This window comes from Netta rufina (assembly GCF_964035555.1).
Source record: "Netta rufina genome assembly, chromosome: 2".
In the NCBI taxonomy this organism is placed as follows: Eukaryota; Metazoa; Chordata; class Aves; order Anseriformes; family Anatidae; genus Netta; species Netta rufina.
Window position 1 is genome coordinate 65,020,193 of NC_140124.1, and position 19,185 is coordinate 65,039,377.

Sequence of the window (19,185 nt, forward strand, 5' to 3'; positions counted from 1 at the left end):
GTGATGGTTGATAGTGGGCTGAATATGAGCCAGCAGTGTGCTCAGGTGGCCAAGAAGGCCAACGGCATCCTGGCTTGTATCAGGAACAGTGTGACCAGCAGGGCTAGGGAGGTGATCGTCCCCCTGTACTCAGCTCTGGTGAGGCCGCACCTCGAGTACTGTGTTCAGTTTTGGGCCCCTCGCTACAAGAAGGACATCGAGGTGCTTGAGTGGGTCCAGAGAAGGGCGACGAAGCTGGTGAGGGATCTGGAGAACAAGTCCTACGAGGAGCGGCTGAGGGAGCTGGGCTTGTTCAGCCTGGAGAAGAGGAGGCTCAGGGGCGACCTTATCACTCTCTATGGGTACCTCAAGGGAGGCTGTAGCAAGGTGGGGGTTGGCCTGTTCTCCCACGTGCCTGGTGACAGGACGAGGGGGAATGGGCTTAAGTTGAGCCAGGGGAGTTTTAGGTTAGATGTTAGGAAGAACTTCTTCACTGAAAGGGTTGTGAGGCACTGGAACAGGCTGCCCAGGGAAGTGGTGGAGTCACCATCCCTGGAAGTCTTTAAAAGACGTTTAGATGTAGAGCTTAGGGAAATGGTTTAGTGGGGACTGTTAGCGTTAGGTCAGAGGTTGGACTCGATGATCTTGAGGTCTCTTCCAACCTAGAAAATTCTGTGATTCTCTGTGATTCTGTGAGTTACTATATGGGGGAAGAAAATCCTCTAACACCACCACCTACATTTAGCAGCTTTAGCCAAAGGCAATTGGGATGATGACAGCTTCTAGAATTTCAAATAATTTCAAATAATGAAAAAGCTCCACTTATTTGAATATGAAGAGCATTTAGTATGTCTTTCTATGAAAAATAACCTACTTGACTGTAGTCTGGCTTTGGGCATCAAAGGTGGAAAAAAAAATCTACACTTAAATCAAATGAGCAGTTTGACACTGCTAGAGAATTGAACCAGTAGTCTAGGCAGTCAGGCAAAGAGTTTTTAAATGTTTTTGTTTTGACCCAAAATGTTACAGCCACCTGTTGATTCTGCTACAAAGAAACAAAACAAAATGAAACAAACAAACAAAAAAGGTAGAAAGAAAATACCTATAAGCACAGGAGGAACAATGAGGAGGAACTAATACTGGCTCCCATTTAGTTATTGTTTGACTCTGTGAAGTCAAAGCTGACTTAAGACTTAAGATAAATACAAATATTTTACAAATATTTTCCTGGCTAGCTGAAGACTTTTTTTTTTCCTTATTCTTCTCCTGGCCGCCATGCAGCTTTTTCTCTCTCTCTTTTAAATTGTAAACAAAACAACGCTGAATTGTACAAAAGATTCTACCACACCCTCAGCGCCGCTTTGCACAGGCTATAAATTAAGCTCCAAAGAAAACCTTCAGTGGCCCTCTTCCCCTGTGCTGCTGCTTGTCCCTGCATTGATGAGCAAGAGGGAGTTACTGCAGGAAAGGTGGGACTAACTGAAGATAAGGATGAGTATAACAAACCCCTGTGGATGTAGGACACTTGCCTTATGTATTTCAGCCACCATCACAAAATGAAGTACATTCTTCAGGGAAATTAGAGAACCCAGCACAACTTGCTAAGAAATTTCTTTTTCAGTTGCAGAAATGTAAGAGCTGAATCTTGTCATCTCCCTTACGCTGGCAGACATAAGGGAAGAGCATTAATGGAGCCTTCATTTCACTGCATGCAACATGTTCCCTCAAGACACCTTCAAGATTTCATTTATACACTCCATATGAATGAGGAAATCTACTGTAACAGAGGTACAGTACATCAGCATTCTGTTCTCTTCCAAAACCTTTTTTCCCATTCTGATTCTTCTTTCCTATAATCATGGGTAGCTCTTACCACCATTTTTGTTGCTCTGCCATCTCTCTTGCTAACTCCTATTCTTGTTGTTAAGTCTTAGCTGACCACAGAGAAAAAACAAAATGACACCATCAAAACCACTCACCTCTTTACACCACTGCTGATCACAACAAATCATTTTGCTCTGTCAGTTACAGCTTGTCTCCTTCTGTTCTCATCCCAGTTTTGAGACTCTGGTATACTTGTTTCTTTTCAAAGTGTTACCTTGCCTAAGTTCTGCTGCTGGTTCAATAGGAAAACTTCTTCAAGCTGTCTTCTTTACTAAAATATATAATCTTAATTCTGTCTTCTCTCATCTTTTCTTTTTCTCTGTTCACACTCACACTGTGAGACTCATAGGGCAGGGAACATGACTGTGGGCATCTCTGAAGAAAAGCCATGGCAAAGTGCCCTATGAAAGTGTATGCTGTATGTATTATATATTTTTAAAAATTTGTCTATTATTCTAAGCTCTTTCACTTTTTTCCCTATTTGCCCATGGCTTTACTTAAGCCCATGGAATTACTTAACTGGTTTAATTGAATTATCCTAGTACACTGTGTTGCATACTTTATAAAATTATTTGTATTTATGCAGTTCTTAGATACCATAAAGTAAAAGGTTACAATGGTATCCAAGTTATTACTATCAAATTATTGCTCACTATGTTTTACGGAAATACTTTGAGGTCTTAACAGATCTGTTGTAAGCAAGAGTGGCTTAATTACTTATTATTTTATTTATATTCTGCCCTGAGATAGCAATGGGCTATCAAAAATTCATAATTGGTCCCTGTGGCTGACACAGTGACTTGTCCCTGTCTAACAGGTACTGTCCCAATTCCAGTTTCCTTACTCTGTTTGCATAAGAAAGTCTACCTTTGTCACAAAGGCTGGGGACACTCAGAAAGCAAACTTTGCAAGTTTGGGACCCTTTTTCTTATTAGAGATATGAACAATGCCAGGAAGGCCAAAAACCTGGCCCCTGTCTCACTGAAATAAATGCAAATCAGAAAGTTCCTCTGAGGTCAGTGGTCACATGCTGGGCCACAGGTCAGGGCCAGATGCCAATACAGTTCCCTTTCAGTCCCTGAGTTTTTTCATACAGGGGACACACAGGAAGAAGACTTTGCTCTGCTCCCAGCTCTTCTCTTCGTGTGGGATGGGGCAAGCTCCTCTTCCTGAATCCAGGAACTGAAGTGCCTTTCCCCTCCAGTTTAGACACAGCCTTTTGGTTTTCAGAACTCTTTGTATGCAATTATTTTATTTTTTTTTTATAATATTTTTTTTTTTTTTCAGAAAAGATACCTTCCTACATGCCTGGAGTATTCTGTGATTGTCAACAAAGTCCTTTATATAATGCAGCGTGAATGCATTTGCTAACACCGTCTTTTTGCATCCCACTGTATATCCTCTGAGTGATACCAGTGCAAATTTTATTCCCTCCTAACCCCATTTATTTGCAGGTTTTGTTATAATCGTATGCTGTTCAACAAAAGATGGACAGCCTGTTGCTCAGGCAGTGCAGCTTGGGGATAGGCTCAGGAATAGTGTGTTGGTCACTGTGGCCCCATGTCCATGTGTAGCTTATGCCAACACCAAACATAGTTCAGAGCTTTCCAAGGAAAAAACAACAGTTTATTTCAATCTACATTTGGATTCCTTTTTTTTTTCCTTATAAAAAAAGTGTCTGACAGGAGAAACTCACCACCAATAAAATACTTATTTTCTTGTGCTGCACCCCATTATTACTAGATAAACTATTTTTTACAAGATTTTTCCATGCTACAGCTTATACAGATAGCACTGTTGTACTACAACAGTGGTTGTTGTACTACAGATGCATACTGGGGGCTTTGACCACTTCTTCAGTCCTCTCCTTATGGAGGTTATTGTCACTCAAAAAATTGCATGACCTGCAACATAACTCAGTTGTGAAGGTAAGGAGAACTGGGAATTTCAGAGCTATAGAAAGTGATATAAACATACAGTGCATTCCCTTTTCCCTGATGACCACCTCATTGTTTCTGGTATCCCTTGTACCCTTCTATGCCCTGCTCCTCTTTACAGAATTCCCTCTCCTTATCTTCATGTTCCTTCAGTCAGTCATTCCGGGTGCAAAGGGGTGAAACACATTTTGCTCACAGGGCAAAATTCCCCTACTATCACTTGGACCTCATCTTTGGCTTCAGAGATTCTCTTCCTTAGAATTCTGTTTATTTTGTGTCCTTATTTAGATACATATTCTAATTAGTTAATGGCTGCATCTTATATGACTCTAGCAAAAGTCTGGTTTGCTCAGTTTCACTCATCAAACCCTTATAATTTTTTTGTAAAAAGGTGAAAAGGTAATTTTATTCAGCAGGTGTTTTTCTTTTTTAACATGACTGACATCCATCAGAAAATACTTGCTACCAATGCAGAGAAGTTGCTTTCTTTTGAAGTGTGAGACATCAAAACCAGTTTATGAAGACAAACAGGACATCCAACAGGCAGACAAAGAGAGGTCCAGCATACCAACCTAAGACTATTACAGTATTCCTTCACTTATGCTTTGCTTTTCTCTTCCCCTTCTCTTAGCTGCATTCTGTCAGTTAACGACTGGTTAAGTGTGGTGTAAGTTAATAACTTCCCAATGGATTAATGTATGGAGTGCATAGAAAAAACCTACTGGTTACTATGCTAGTAGGGAATATATGATCCTCTATTCTAACACTTTGCCTCCAGTGCAGTAGAACATGAAATAGTACAAGTTATAAACTTGCATGTATCTTATAATTGTACAATACTGAGGCGAGGGTGAAACATTATTCTTGAACTCAACATTAATATTGGCTTACTAGCATGAGTGTGAGGAGTAGTCACAGAGTTTCTCCTGTTTGATCTAATGGTTATATAGTCATGGGCATTATATTTAATTGATGTTAATGGCTGTTTTTAAAACATAGCTATTTCAGTGATTCAGCTAGAAGTATAAGATTGTAGATGGATTTCTACCCAGATATTTTTTCAATTATTAAAAAATGCTTGGTGCATGTTATTGATTACTATTCTGAAAAAGGCAATGACTGACCTTTAGTTTTAGTCAGTTCCTGATTTGTTCCCATGTCATATTGCTCCTGAAAAATGTTATTGTTGAAGATGATTGGTTCCTTTTCTATCTTTTATTCAAAGAAGTAACATTTTTCGTTGTTGTTTTTCTGCTTGGGAAATACCCAAATATGTACTTATTACATTTATGTTTGTGAAATACAAAACACTATTTGATGCAGAACAATTCCTGACATATTTTTACAAGCACTTTTGAAAATGAACGTGGTGTCAGTCTCACAGAGTGGCACTCACTTTACTAACATAGAAGTGTAAGTTAACATAGAAATAAATGTTTGATAAAACAGTCTGTTTATAATACAATGAAATTAATATAAACAAAAATATTCTCCTAGAAAATATTTTCCTTGAAAAACTGCCAAGATTAATTGAATACGTCTTGACAAAGCGCTTCAACTGAGATCAAATAAAAATGTACCTCGCAGTGAACAGCTGCAGCTATTTTAAAATGAAGTTAAGCAAGCATGAAGAACAGGGGTGAAAAATAACACCACAGGAAAAGCAATCAGCCCAATGCAGTGCAATCTGCAGTGATACCAGATGTGTAAAACGCACGGTCGCACTACAGCAGTGACGCACTGATCACTTGAATGGATGACGATGGCATATCTTCATTAGGATTCTCCAGAGCACCGAATCCCTACGGCAGCGCCTCTGGTTTGTACCTCTGGCCTCATTTTCAGAAGATACCTCCACGCACGGCCTGCGTGCGGTACTCACAGAAAGGCTCAAACAAGAACCACCTGGCAGCATCTGCTTGCCTTCCCCTGCTTTATTTGGCGAAGGAGCTCTCTCGCTGCGGGCAAGCCGCCAAGATGACCCTCTGCGGTCATCTCGAACGCCTGTTTGTGGCAGGACAGGGCAAGGGTTGAGAGACCACGCTACGGCACGGCCAGGATCGCTGCTGATCCCTGGGCACACGCTGGAGCTAGAGGGAAGGAACCTTGAGCAACCTGGAAGGTGGGCGCGGTGCGCGGATCCCCCAGCGATGCGGCTCACCGACCCCAGCAGTGCTGCGGAACTTGCGGGGACCCTCCCTGCCCCTCACTCGCGGCCTCCATCCCTGAACCCGGCACCCAGCCCCTCCCTGCGGCGCCCGCTCCCCCCCCTTACCCCGGTCCCCCCGCCTCCACCCCGCCTCCCGCCCGGCCCCCGCCCGGCCATTGGCGGCGGCGGCGCCCGGGCAGGTGTCGGTGAGCCGCGCGGCCGCACAGCAGCAGCGGCTGCGGCTTCTCCCCGGAGTGGAGTGCCCGTGCCCGTGCCCGTGCCCGTGCCCGTGCCCGGCGATTCCCCATACCCCCCTACAGGGGTCCGCAGCCCCACCGACGTGGCACTGTGCCCGTGTTCCATCTTGCTGCAGCCCCCGGGTGAGTACCGCGGGGCCGGACGCCCCCCCAGGGGTCCTTGCCACCGCCCTCCCTTCCTGCGGGCACCGGCGCTCGGGGATGCGCGTACAGGGAAGGAGCCGGCTCGATTGCATGGCCAGCCGGCTGTCCGCGGCGCTCTGCCGGCGGAACGGCTGCTGGAGCGCGGCGTTGTTGTTTTTGTTAACGGGGGATTTTACTCTTCGTTAACTTCTCCGGGAGCACCGAGGGTGTGGGTGCGGCGCGGCGGGGGCGCTGTCCCTGCCTCCCCTCCCTGCCGGAGCATCGCGGGACTCCGCGCTGGTAATGTATGCCTCGGGGTGAAGAGCATGCGTTTTCCTAGTATCAAGGTCAGTTTATCGTAACTCCCGAGGAAAATACCATATGGCTTAGGCTGACTCTTTGTGGGGAATCTAATTAAGTAGGGCTACGTGGTATGCTGTGGTTTGTGTTGGGTTTCAGTTTAATGTAACCATGTTCGATCATAAAATGCCTTGGAATGCGCGTGCATCCCTCCTGAAGCATGTTCCCGGGAATGTTAGCCATGTCTGGCGATATATATGTTGACAGATGGTGGGTTTTAGCCTTATATGTACCGTTCCACTGTTTCCTGCTTTTCTGAAGATGTGGGTAGCTGTCATGCTCTGGAGCCTGGAGTTCTTTAGAATAGGCACAGCGAGGATTTGGGAATAAAGGGTTTTACTCATTCCTCTGATAACCCTTTTCTGGAAGGCTAGAGAGAGAAAGGAGGGAAAGATTGCTTGTTTCTTGTATTACCAGACGTTTCTCTGACTTTGAGGGAGCAGTCATCAGGCTAGACAGGTGTTTTGTTTTTTTCCACTCGCTTATTAATGGTGGTAGCAGTTCACTGTGAGTTGCATTGAAACCACTGACTCTGTCCCTGTGGCTAACTGTCAAACCATAGTGCTTGCTGGTCCCTTCTAGCTCTTCACGTAGCTCTGTTACAGCATCATCTGCTTGAGAAGGTTATCTTCTACCGGGTCTTTCAGCCTCCTGCTTTACCCATCATTACTCAGGTACCAGATTGAACACTCAGGCTTAAGGCATCAGTACACATGTGCTGATACAAAAATGTATGCAGCAATTCCATAGCCTTCCTGTGGAATTTGTTAGATAGCTTGGCACAACGCATGCAGCAGACACAAACAGTAGAGTATCATTTTCAACAGCTGCAATACATGAATTGCCTGTGAGAACTCTCAGAAGTTGATTCCACCCCAGTTGCACCCATGACGAGAGATGCTTCATGAAGAGCTCTGCCTCTGTTACAGGACTTGCATCTTGAAGCTGCTTCCGATTCATGTGACACAATACCACTCTAGAGCAAGACAAAAGCAAAACTAAAACTTCTATTTATTTTCCTGAGTTCGTTTCCTGCTTCCAGCCTAACCTGAAGAATATAGTTGAGTGTATTAACAGTTGATTACTCAACCAGGCTTTTTGGTTATATAGGGTGTACCCAACTTTATGAGCATGGTAAGAATTCATCTTTCTGACTTCATAGTCGCAGTAAACAGAACACTTGAAGAACTTGTACTTAAACAAATAAAAAAGTCCCGAACAATGCTTGGCTGATGCTGAAGAAAGGCTGTATATACCAAAAGGGCTATTGTTCATAAACAGCACAACTGTATGACAATGTGACTCCTTTGTGTTGCTGCCAACATTAGCATGACCTATTGTTATCAGATTAGAAACTGCAATTTGGCAGTATAAACTGCCTTAACTTGCCCTCAGAGAGTTGGATAAGTAGAAAGAAACAAGTCAAGCAGAGATCCATTAAAACCATAGGGACAATTTTTCTCTTCAGGAAAACCCACTGATTGAGTGAACGAACTCAACTTTATGTAGAGTGCTGTATTTGCTTTTGTTTTGGGTCCACGTAGGTTAATTACTAAATAAATATGTAGAGATGATAAAGGCTTCCGGCTTACTACTGAACCGCTGAGACAGAAAATAAACCACCCTCAGCCTCAAGCTTTTTATATTTATAGATTTGGAACAGTGTACTTTCAGAAGAAGCTTATTGGACTTGAGGAGGATGGTAACTGCTGCATTGCAATGTGGAGGGAAGCACACTGCATTGTTGCTCAAATTATCAAGGAAATTTGACCTATATATAGTATAAACAGGAAATTTTGTAGAAGGACTAAAGAAGATTTCAAGCCATGGTCTCATTTTATGCATATCTTTGTGAGATTGGGCAAAGATACATATCTCCAAACTTTATTGAGAGGAGACCTCAATTTGACACCTTATATGTGACACCCACGCTATTAGGATCTGTCATTCATGTGGTGTAAACTGGTGATTATGACCTGTTTGCTAGTTAACTTTCAGTAGAAATTTGTGTTACCATGTTTCTTTGTTTTTTAAGAATGCTTCAAAAAAAAAAAAAAAAGACAGCATAGTATTTTTCTGTAACTTTATTTTCAGTAAATAAAGTTCTTCAAATTTCTATGTCCTGAAAACAAATGAATAAACACTGTAGTGGAAAGCAGCAATGAATCACCTAACAGCATTAGTGTAGTATTAGTAGAGTATAAGGACCATAATGTCTTGACTGGTCATAGCCTAACTTCAGCATTATTGTAAGCACAGGCTTTTAAATTCTTATAAATATTATTCTAGGAACACATTAATTTTCTGGGCCAATATGCATTACATTTCAACAGCAGGGCAATTCTGATTTCTTTATTTCTTATTTTTAAAATTTATTTCTGAAGAATGTTATGCTAACAAAAACCTTTGTTGTGCAAATTTGTACTGACCCACTAGCTCCTGAGCAAGTTCAAGGAAACAAGACTTCCTTTTACTTCCTATTATCTGTGTGCTTTTTTTTTTTTTTTTTAACCTATTGATGGTCATAAAAGAAAAACTAAAATTGATGTTTGGTGTTCAGATTATTGCAGTTATCTCCTGGTTGTTTTAAGATAAAATATTACTGCAAGAAATTAATTTTGGATTGTCCAAGGCAAAGTACACCTTGAAATAAAATATTGCCTACTGAAGTGGATGAAAAAAACACTGTGGAGATTAATCTTTCAAATGAGATGTTTTCATTGGCGTTGTCTGAAGTTGACTCATGGTAATCAATTAAGTAGTCTTTTTGACTTCTGCTGATGTTGGCTGGCAGGCAGGGAGGCTCTAGCTTGCCCTACCTGCTGAAGACCCAAGCTCAAGTTGTGCTGCACAGAACTTTTAGAACAGCAGTTCCAAAAAAATCTTCTGTTGCAGGGTAGCATCCAGAAACAAATATTGCTTGTTGATGGAGACAAATAAGCAGGTAACTGACTCGATCCAGAAACTGGTTGCATTAAGTCTGTTCAAAGGGTGCTGAGGTAGTTTACTGTAGGAAATGAGACATGAGTCTCTTGTTGTTGCAGTCTGAAATGTAGAGCCTTGTGCAAAGGTTGTTGAAGTCCATTACGTTCCTACTGGTTTGAATAAGTCCTGAAGCCAGGAAAACACCTGAAATCGTTGTATGCTTTTCTTCTTTAATAACAAAACACTCCCTTACCAACACTGTCAGCCCTCCTGCATGCAGAATATGTAGATCTGCTGTTGTAATCTAACTTTCTGTTCCTGGAGAAGACAGGACATAATCTGTTGTTTTTCTTCTGGAAGGAAAAGAAAGCAAAACATGTTTACAGCTTGAGGAGTAAATTATCTGTTCTGCTCTTGCAATGAGGTGTTTTATCATCTCTGAAACTAATACAAGAAGAACTTCTTTGCTTATTAGGCATTACCTCTGATACAGAAGGTCACTTTAACACAATTTTCTTCTCTCCCTTTTTGGGCTGTGTGAACAGGATGCTGTGGCACAATGCAGTTCAAATAGAAAAGTGCTGGTGGGTTGTGCCATTATTGCTAATTGCTGTGGTATGGATGCTCAGCATATGATTTAAGTGCTGTTGACAGACATATAGGTAATACTGTCCTGGAATACCTCAAGTTGCACAGCATATATTCTTTTCTAACCATTGTAAATCTTGCAAGAGGTTTATTCCATGCCCCTCTGCCAAGAGAACCGATCCCTCCCCCCTTCACTGGTCATCCCCAAGACTGCTTAGTGTGCCATTCTTTCAACACTGACAACTAGCAGTCCTAAGTGCTTTGACATCTGTATGACAGACCACAAGTAGGCTTTAAGTTAAAAACTCTTGTGGATGAATTGGAACAACACCAGATTTTAAAAGCAATTGAAAGAGCTTTCAGGAGGATTCTAAAAGATATACTTTGGCTTCTACAATCTATTTCAGGTTTGATCTAAAAGTCAGTGCCAAAACTTTTCTGTATGTTGATTAACAAAAGAATAAAAGTAATAGATTGAGTCCCAAATCATGAAGAAACCAATTCAGCTCTAGAGGAAGGTCAGGCTGATTATCCTTCCACCTTCCCCTTTCTATTCTAACATTTAATGATGAGGCTTTAGATTCCTCTTCCAAGTTAGTAGTTAATATCACAGTTCAAAAAGAGGGCAATCAATGGAGGAAATACTGTGGACTTGGATTTTATGTGTGATTAAGTGGTCTGCACCTCTTTTGTAGAAATATGCTATGTAGTTGTGGTAGCTGAAAAATACCTAAGAATATGCTTTCAATTGGAAAACTGGTGTCAATGTTTTATCAAGGTCCATAAGACCCATGAAGGATACTGGATAATCTAAAAATTTGGAGAAGCTAACATAGGGGACTAGAAACTGTAATTTTCTAGGTATTTGAAAAGCTGGTGCTCATGTAGAAGTATGCTTTTTCAGTGTACTGGTAATGCTGCTTACAGTTTTGAGAGTAGACCTTGATAAAGGGAAAAATAAAAAAAAAAAAAAAAGAGGGAGGGGTGGGGGGAGTAAAAGAGAAAAAAAGCAATTTAATTGGGTATAGAGGTATCCCAGCTTGCCCCTAAAGGTGGTGGCTTAATAATGTGATTGTTAAGTTGACCAGATAATAATCACTGTGAGACCCAAGAAGGATGGAATAAAGGTGTCTATGTGCTGTCTGGTTGATTCTCTAAGCATGTAAGAGGATGAACACTTTTGGTTCCCTAATCTAAAGAAACAGCATGGCTACTCCAGTTTGGAGTCAAATATGAGTGAGCCAGAAGTCAAAACATGACTGTGAAGTTGGTCTTTGACTCCAGCAAATGCCTGACTGGGTCTTATACTTGAATGTAAATGTTCTTTGTTTGTATAAACTTGAGAAGTTGGGGCTTGTACTTTCTGGCCAGACAACAGGGTAATTCCACATTGTGCCATGTTAATGTGTAAGAGTAGCCAAGCTCACGTCCAAAGCCAATGTCTCTTCTACTCCACACTGTGCTTAGGTCCCAGTGTCAAATCTGTGGTGACAAACTAAACCATTAATGCTCCCACCTGAAAGATTAACCCAGCCTCCAGTTCAGTTTTCAGAGGCTCTTTACAGCTCTGGTTTTATTTTACTCTTGTTTTATATCTCTTAACAAATGTTTATCTAAAAAATTCAAAGACAGCCTGCTTCTGAAAACCTTTTTTCCACGTGTGGTGCATAAGTTATGTGTCGACCAACTGCAGCTCATCACCAAGTCTCAGTGAACTGGGACATGTGGCTTTACAGATGTCACTCTTTGCTCTGCCATAACTCTTAGCATTCTTGTTTGCTCTAGCATAAATCAGGGCTAGAAGCACTTTGCAGGTGTCAGGGTGAATGCAGAAGGCACAGCCTTATGATGTGTTTTTTTGTTGTTATTATTTTTTTACTTTGTTCATTTACTTGCTAATCTGTAAAATGCAGTAATTTGCAGTGGGTTTTCCTGTTAGTGGTTTGAATTAGTCATGATTTACTGTATTAAATTTGTTTTCACATCTGGCACTATTAGAGAACACCGTATTACTGTGGCAGCTGCTGCTGGAAGTATTTTCTTACCCCTGAAAACCCAAATTTCTGATTCCAGTCCTACAAAAAGATTCTCTCTTTAATCTAAGTCAAAGATCAGTTCTTGGTTAAAATTTAAGGATATTCAAATGAATGATATTTAGTAAGAGGGGTGTAAGGTGTCAGTTAAAATAACATATGGTGTGGGGGCAAAATCCATTTTATCATGTAGGATATTCATAGTATACCTGTGGTGTGTTTATTGGTTGGTCTAGATATTTTGGTAGTGAACAATACACTTAATTGTTTACTTTTGTAACTTATATAGGTTTCAAGTTATGATGAGATTCATAATTTATTATAATGATGTTCCTGTTTTATTAAAATGCAAAATTAAATTCCTATGCAGATATGAAATGTGTGGTGCTTCCAGAGCTGTTTGAGGTCTTACAAAAGCTTCACTTTTCCTTTCAGTGTTTCCTTCCCTAGATTAAAGTTATGAATAAATCAGATCAGAGATCTTACCACTGCCTTATATAGTAACGATGGTTTGGTATCTTGAACTTACAAGAATTGCCTTCATGGATCTATGCTTTCTTGGCTAGCTTATTGATTTTTTTTCTGTAGGTTGCTCGTCTGTATCTGTTTTTTGAAATAGTGATTTCTGTGGTACTAGAGAAAGTGTTTAACTTTAAATTATGTTTTTCACGTGCCACTCTCCAGCTTATATGGTATTGGACCTTCTTTATCATTCAGTTTCCTTAGGCCTTCCAGAAGATGGGATGTTAACATCTGAAACACGGATCTGCACGGGGATATTCTGACTTGTGTTCTCTCATATGCCTTTCTTCATGAATGAATTTTATATTACTTTTTGCAGAGTTAAAAGCATACAAGGTGGAAAATGCTTCTGTTTAACCTCTCAAGATTAGATATTTATTTCCCTCCCTGTGGAAGAGTATCTATTTGAACATTCCTTGGCTCAATGTGGCATTGAACCTGAGCCTTTTTCCACATATTACTGTCACACAGATAAGGCAAATTCTCGCATCTTCTCTGTCTGTCTTTTAAAACAAGATACAAACTGCCATCAGTTCTCTGAAGGAACAAAGGAGGATCTGCTCTTTCTTTCATCTCCCTGCGATCTCTGTAGCTCACTGCATGGCCATTGATTGTGTGATGCTGAGACTGACAGGTGTCATGGGAGGAGGTTGTGGCATGCATGGTGCAACCCAGGTGGGTAAGTGCATTTCTGCAGTCCTCACTCTAATGCTAATGCTCAGGAGAGAGGCAGGAATGTAAATGAGCTGTTTGTTTAGTATTTTTCTCTTGTTAGGTCAAGCTTAGAAAGTGCAGTGTGAAGAGCTGTGTGCTGGTTGTGTTTGTGTGTGCGTGCCCTCACGTGGGTTTTGGTGGGAGGGTAGAAGAAAGGAAACAGCCCCGTTGAGCAGCCTGCTGTTCTCTGTGCAGGGAGCTTAGGGTCCCACTGTGTGGGTCAGGCACCCAGCAGGAAGCTCTTGCTGTCTCCTGCGTAGAGCTGTACAAACATCTAAATGTGTTGGGCTCTTTGAGACCAGTTGCATGCCCTACCTAACTCCACATGCTGGCTTTCTCCCAGACCTGTGGTTATTCACCTGGGGCCTGTTGACAGTCCGTTAGGGTAATGAGCTGCATTCCATGCTTTGCATGGAAGGCATGTGGAAGAGAGGCCAATCATCTAAGGTACAATTGTGTCTCAGCGCATTACTGCTCCAATTTTGTCTTTCTTGCTAAGCTGTCTTCCTCGTTTGGGGAAAAGTAACAATCTGTCTCTCACAGTCAGAATGCTGACAGACTGATCATCACTACTACACACTCTTTCATAAGACAGTTGCTGCTAACTAGAGAAAATAAGGCTGAATGTTGTTTGCCTAAATTTAACATAAACAGTGGAAGATGAGACTGAAGTGAAATGAGAGTATACAGGAGCTAGAAAGCAAATGACAGTGAAATACATGCTAAAAATATATGCCAGGAGAGCTGTGTCTTTCTCAAGTGTAGGGCCACATCTTGGATCAGTCTCTCCTTTAGAAGTTCACTGTTGCCAGTGAGAAGATTATTCTGGTCAAGGAATTTGGCTGTTATATCACATTTGAATTTCCACTGGTGTTTATGCTTGTGTATCAGCTGTAGGCTTGGTTCATAGGTATAAAATGACCATGATTTATTATGAAGATTATCTTTTTTGTAATGGCATTCATCTCTTCTTTTAATCCGCTGAATGTAGATGACAGAAATGAAGTCATCCAATTTAATATTTGGTCTTCATCCTGTAAAAACATTTCTTTACTATTTAAACAAAGTAATTTTCTAGTTTTTAGAAACAGTTTAATATGCTGTGTTCTGCCTTTGTCTGGCTCTTGCCTACAGGTGAGAGATGCCAGTCTTTTTAAAATAAAATGTGATTTTAGTAGACCTTTTGTACTTCATATTCAGTACTTAAGCTAATGTAAGATACGGGAGCAAGAAGAATACGAAACTCCTATTTATTTCGTAAAAAGGTTGACATATAGAAACACACAGTGCTAACCTTTGACCTTTAAGATTTACTATTTCCCTTACTATAGTATGTTCCAGTACTCTTAAACAAATTACACACAGTTATAGTGATAACTTGCATTAATAGGGAACACTTCTAGGAGGAAACAAAAGAACTTTGTGGTTCTTTTCAAAACCTGCTGCTTTACCCCTATCCCCAGTGAAACAAACCTAACATTGCTCAGGGACTTGCAAGTTCTTCAGTCATCTAAATAATCTCATGTAAGATTACTGCAAGGCTGAAAGGAAGATAATTTTTTAGCTTGGTTATAGACCAGGAAATACGTGCAGTAAATCTGAGTTAAAATCATTTTGGACATAAAGAATAACATCCTCTTTCATGAGATCTTTGTTTTATGTCTGATTTAAGCTGTGGCACACCAGATACAAGTCCTCATGTTGAAGTCAGCTTGACCATACTTTATTTTTCAGCTGAAGAGGTGGCTTTGTATTTCCAATGAGTTTGTTTTCCCATCTCATTATTTTGGGACATTAGTTTGTTTCCAGTGAAAAGGAAAGAATATTCCTAGTGCTGTTTACTGCAGCATCTAGACTTTATTGAGTCTTAAAAAATTAAGAAATTTCTGATCAATTCTGATTATGCCTCATCTTAGGTTTAATGATGTACTAGCTGTTGTTGAAGTGACTTTGGACAGTAGTGTTCTTTAAATGATTTCTTTTGGATAAAGTCTGTTTTGCTCAATTGTGTTGAGATAATTCCAAAACCAAGAACTTCCTTACACTTTCAACACCTGGGGCTTATTTTTGTCAGCAAATAAAGTGTGTGCCATAATATGCTTTAGATGTTATATATTGTAGGACATTTACATCGTCAGCAAAAGGTTATTATACTACATTTGTTTCAATGTTATTACTTCTTTGGGACGTACATTAAACAAAACTTTTAATATGATTATTTTAAATATGGACTAAAGTGAAGGATCTCTGCTGTGTAGAAAGTGCTTGTCTTCTGTCTTGTACATGTTAAATGCTCAAAATCTTCACCTTTAGGGTTAGAAAAAAGATTTCTTATGGTTCTAGAAGGCTTCTGCAGAAACTGACATAATGCCCAACTATAATGACAAGACAGATTGAGTAGGATTACTTAAGTCCCAACAGTCTACTGGTGTCAGGACTCATAAAGATGTGTCGATTGGTGACAGAGTCAAAGATATAATTGCTAGCATGCTTTTTCTTCACAATTTTCTACCTAGAAAAATACCTGAAGTAGTAAAGTAGCTGAGCAAAGTAGGAAAGCTCTAGTGTTCAGTTTGGTGAACTCTAAAACTGAGAACAGGCGAGGGAAAGGTATTTTATGTGAAATACTTCAGTTGCAAGTAGCTGGGTTGAATGAGTTTATGAGATTGGCTCCTCCAGTATCACATTTTATTAATGCATAGGAACAACATCTCAAATCAAAAAGGATACTGCATTGTCAAATTGCTTGAAATCTCAATGCAAATTTGCTCATAAGTGGAATATGTAGGGCATTCTTGTCTGCAGTGCCAGGGTATTGGAGGGATGTCTTCCAGATGCACACTGTAAGCCCCCTTGAAACATCTCTTCTCCAGGCTGAACAGTCCTGGCACTCCAACCTCTCCTCTCATGTAGGGTGCTTCAAAACTTCACCGTCTCTGCGGCTATGTGCTGAGTTTGTGCCAATAAGTCCCTATCTTGCTTGTGCTTGGAAGCCCAGAAGTGAACACAGTGTCCAGCTGCAGCCTTGCTAGTGTGGATTTCTTCACTGCAGCATTAAAGTAAAATAGGTATCTCTGTTCTACAATAATCACTATGGCCATTTGTATAATTAACTTTGTAATTTGTCTCTCTGCCATACATAGGATCTGTTTAAAAAAAAAAAAGGGGGGGGGGGGGAAGGTGGTTTGTGGGTTTTTCCTCCCACCCTCATGTAATGCTAATCTTCTGCTGACTGCAACCCCAAGCAATTTAGCTCTCATATAAGTGACTAGGAAATGTGTTACTTGTCTTCATTTCTTGTGTTGATGCCCTTGTCTGTCTTAAAATGCAGAAATGTTATTTGCACTTCTTAAAAACATTTTATTTTTATTTTATTGTTTGTTTAGAAGGGGCTAATTTCAAGAAATGTTTTCAATGTGGAAGTTTTAATTAGATTTAAACCAGACTGTAAGTAGTATTGAGTTTAGAGTATAATACAAACAATACACAATCAAGTATTGTAAGCCTAGGCTTTTTTGTTACAATGTGTTAATTTGTTGAGAAGAAGTTTTCTAGGGAATTATATTATTCACTGTAATTTCTCTGAGTTTTGAACTTTTGAATTCAAACTGATATTTAGTAAAGAAGTACTAGTAATGAAGGCAAACATCTGAACAGCCTCATTCAAGTAATTTCAATTAAGACTAGAAGTTATTTTAGGCTGAGAAACTATTTGGTGGGACTTGTTTTCCTGGTAACTCTTTCTATAGAGAGTTTGCCATTGTATATTTCCATTGCATAATCTGGATCTACTGAAAAAGATATTTGAGCATTGTTTATAAATATTTATATACTCCTGTGATACTCCTAGATTAGAGGTGATTTGACAATGTGAAGAAAAATAATTTCCTGGAGGAAACAAAACAAAGCAAAAACCAAGTTCTTTAGAGGTTAATGGCATATTGGGATGCAGACTGAGTCTTCTATTTACATACTGATTTTCATGTGTTTTATTTATAGTATCTGATAATTCTAAATAGACTTGAGATCAAGTCCTCGCCAACCCATAGAAATCAGAGGTAGAGGGGCTGCACATGTATCGCAGAACTTAGGTGTAAATTTTCCCCATCTAATATATGTTGGCAGTCAGCAGTGACAGGTAAATCAAAGACTGCTAGTCTGTACCAGTAGACTATATTTTGTATATATCACTTTATTATTTGGAACACTTACTTGATGCTAAGTAATATTTACCTCTTTGGTACAGTATAAGAACTTTTATATTTAATTATTATATATATTATATTGTGAGGAACTCATAAAAGAACTATGAAAACTGTGCTGTTTCTGAAACTGTAACTTAATGTGGAGATGGATACCTTTATGATTACTCAAATAACTCTATAAATCAAATTGTAGAAATTAATTCTTAGAGCTGAATTTACTAATTTTCAACACAATTAGATCATGAGAAAATAAATTAGAACAAATTGATGATAATTCATTAATTCATAAATGGACTAAAGCTCTAATTAAAATTTCATAATACCTTCTATTCACACATAACATTGACCACTATTTTATCCAGTTGCCTTTCACAGGAAGGGGAAATAATGATACTATGGTGCTAGGTACATCTAAATCTTTCCAGTAGCTCTGGGAAAAGTGTTTGAAATATCTACGCTTACTCTTTTTTTTTTTTTTATGGTGTTTTAAAATAATTCCTGATCCTTAGTTGGTAGTACAAAACACTTGTGATTGCTATAGAATAATTTGTTCTTGGTTCATGCGCAGCTTCAGGGGTTGCATTTTGCAAACAGTTTTGCAAACTGCTGACATAAAATCTTAAGAAATTTCTAAACCTAATTTCAGTTCAGTCATTTTAATGTATTTCTCATTGAGGGCAATATTACAGTCTTCTTTCAATATTTAATATCACAAATAATAGATCTCTTGCATTTCATTTTAAAGTTGAGGGTGATTACTTTCAACACATGGGATGTTAAAAAAAAAAAAAAAAAAAACAGTTCTGCAGTGAATCATTTTCTTCTCTAATATTTATGGCAGAAACTTTGTGTTGCACAAAGTTGTACCTGTGATTTTAACACACTCGGGAAAAATATCAGTACTTTCAATTTATGTTGTGTTTTGTTGCTGGTTTTGTTTTCAGATATTCCTCATAGTTGTTCACATCCAGTGCAGAGTATATAATGGGGAGAAAACTGGATCTTTCTGGCTTGACTGATGAAGAAGCTGAGCATGTGCTGCAGGTGGTTCAGCGAGATTTTAGCCTTCGTAAGAAAGAAGAAGAAAGGCTGAGGTAAGATTTAAAACATGGTTAGAATTATTAGTTGTTCTGGACCATTAAAACATGGTTAGAATTATTAGTTGTTCTGGACCATTACAACCTGTTCTGTGGAGAAGCTGGAGAACATAGCTGTTTTGGCATGCTTTTCTTCTGTTCAGATACTTTGTCTATATGCAAACATCTGAAGGTGAAGAAACTCAACCCATCTCTTTCCCCAGAAATAAACAGTAGGGTGCTATTCATTATACTGATAACTTAACTTTGCTTTCAGTAAACACAAAAGGATTGCAAGCAGAAACAACCCAAAAGAAAGTAAATGAAACTTATTGCAAGGTAGCTTTTTAGGCCCTGGAACTTCAGTGCGTGACAAAGGGGGCTACTGGCGGAGACAGGAATTGGATGCATTACTTTTCCTGTAGTTTCAACA

At 39.7% G+C, this 19,185-nt stretch overlaps 1 protein-coding gene across 1 annotated transcript in view; it reads left to right on the top strand.

Moving 5' to 3' along the window:
- The first annotated feature begins 6,190 nt into the window (after nucleotides 1-6,190).
- The window catches only part of MYRIP (myosin VIIA and Rab interacting protein), a 207,621-nt gene continuing 194,626 nt past the window's right edge, over nucleotides 6,191-19,185 (top strand). The window contains exons 1-2 of the mRNA XM_084282618.1: nucleotides 6,191-6,329; nucleotides 18,621-18,770. Of these exons, the coding sequence (XP_084138744.1) occupies nucleotides 18,661-18,770 (110 nt within the window). The 5' untranslated portion in view covers nucleotides 6,191-6,329; nucleotides 18,621-18,660. The remainder of the gene's footprint in view (nucleotides 6,330-18,620; nucleotides 18,771-19,185) is intronic.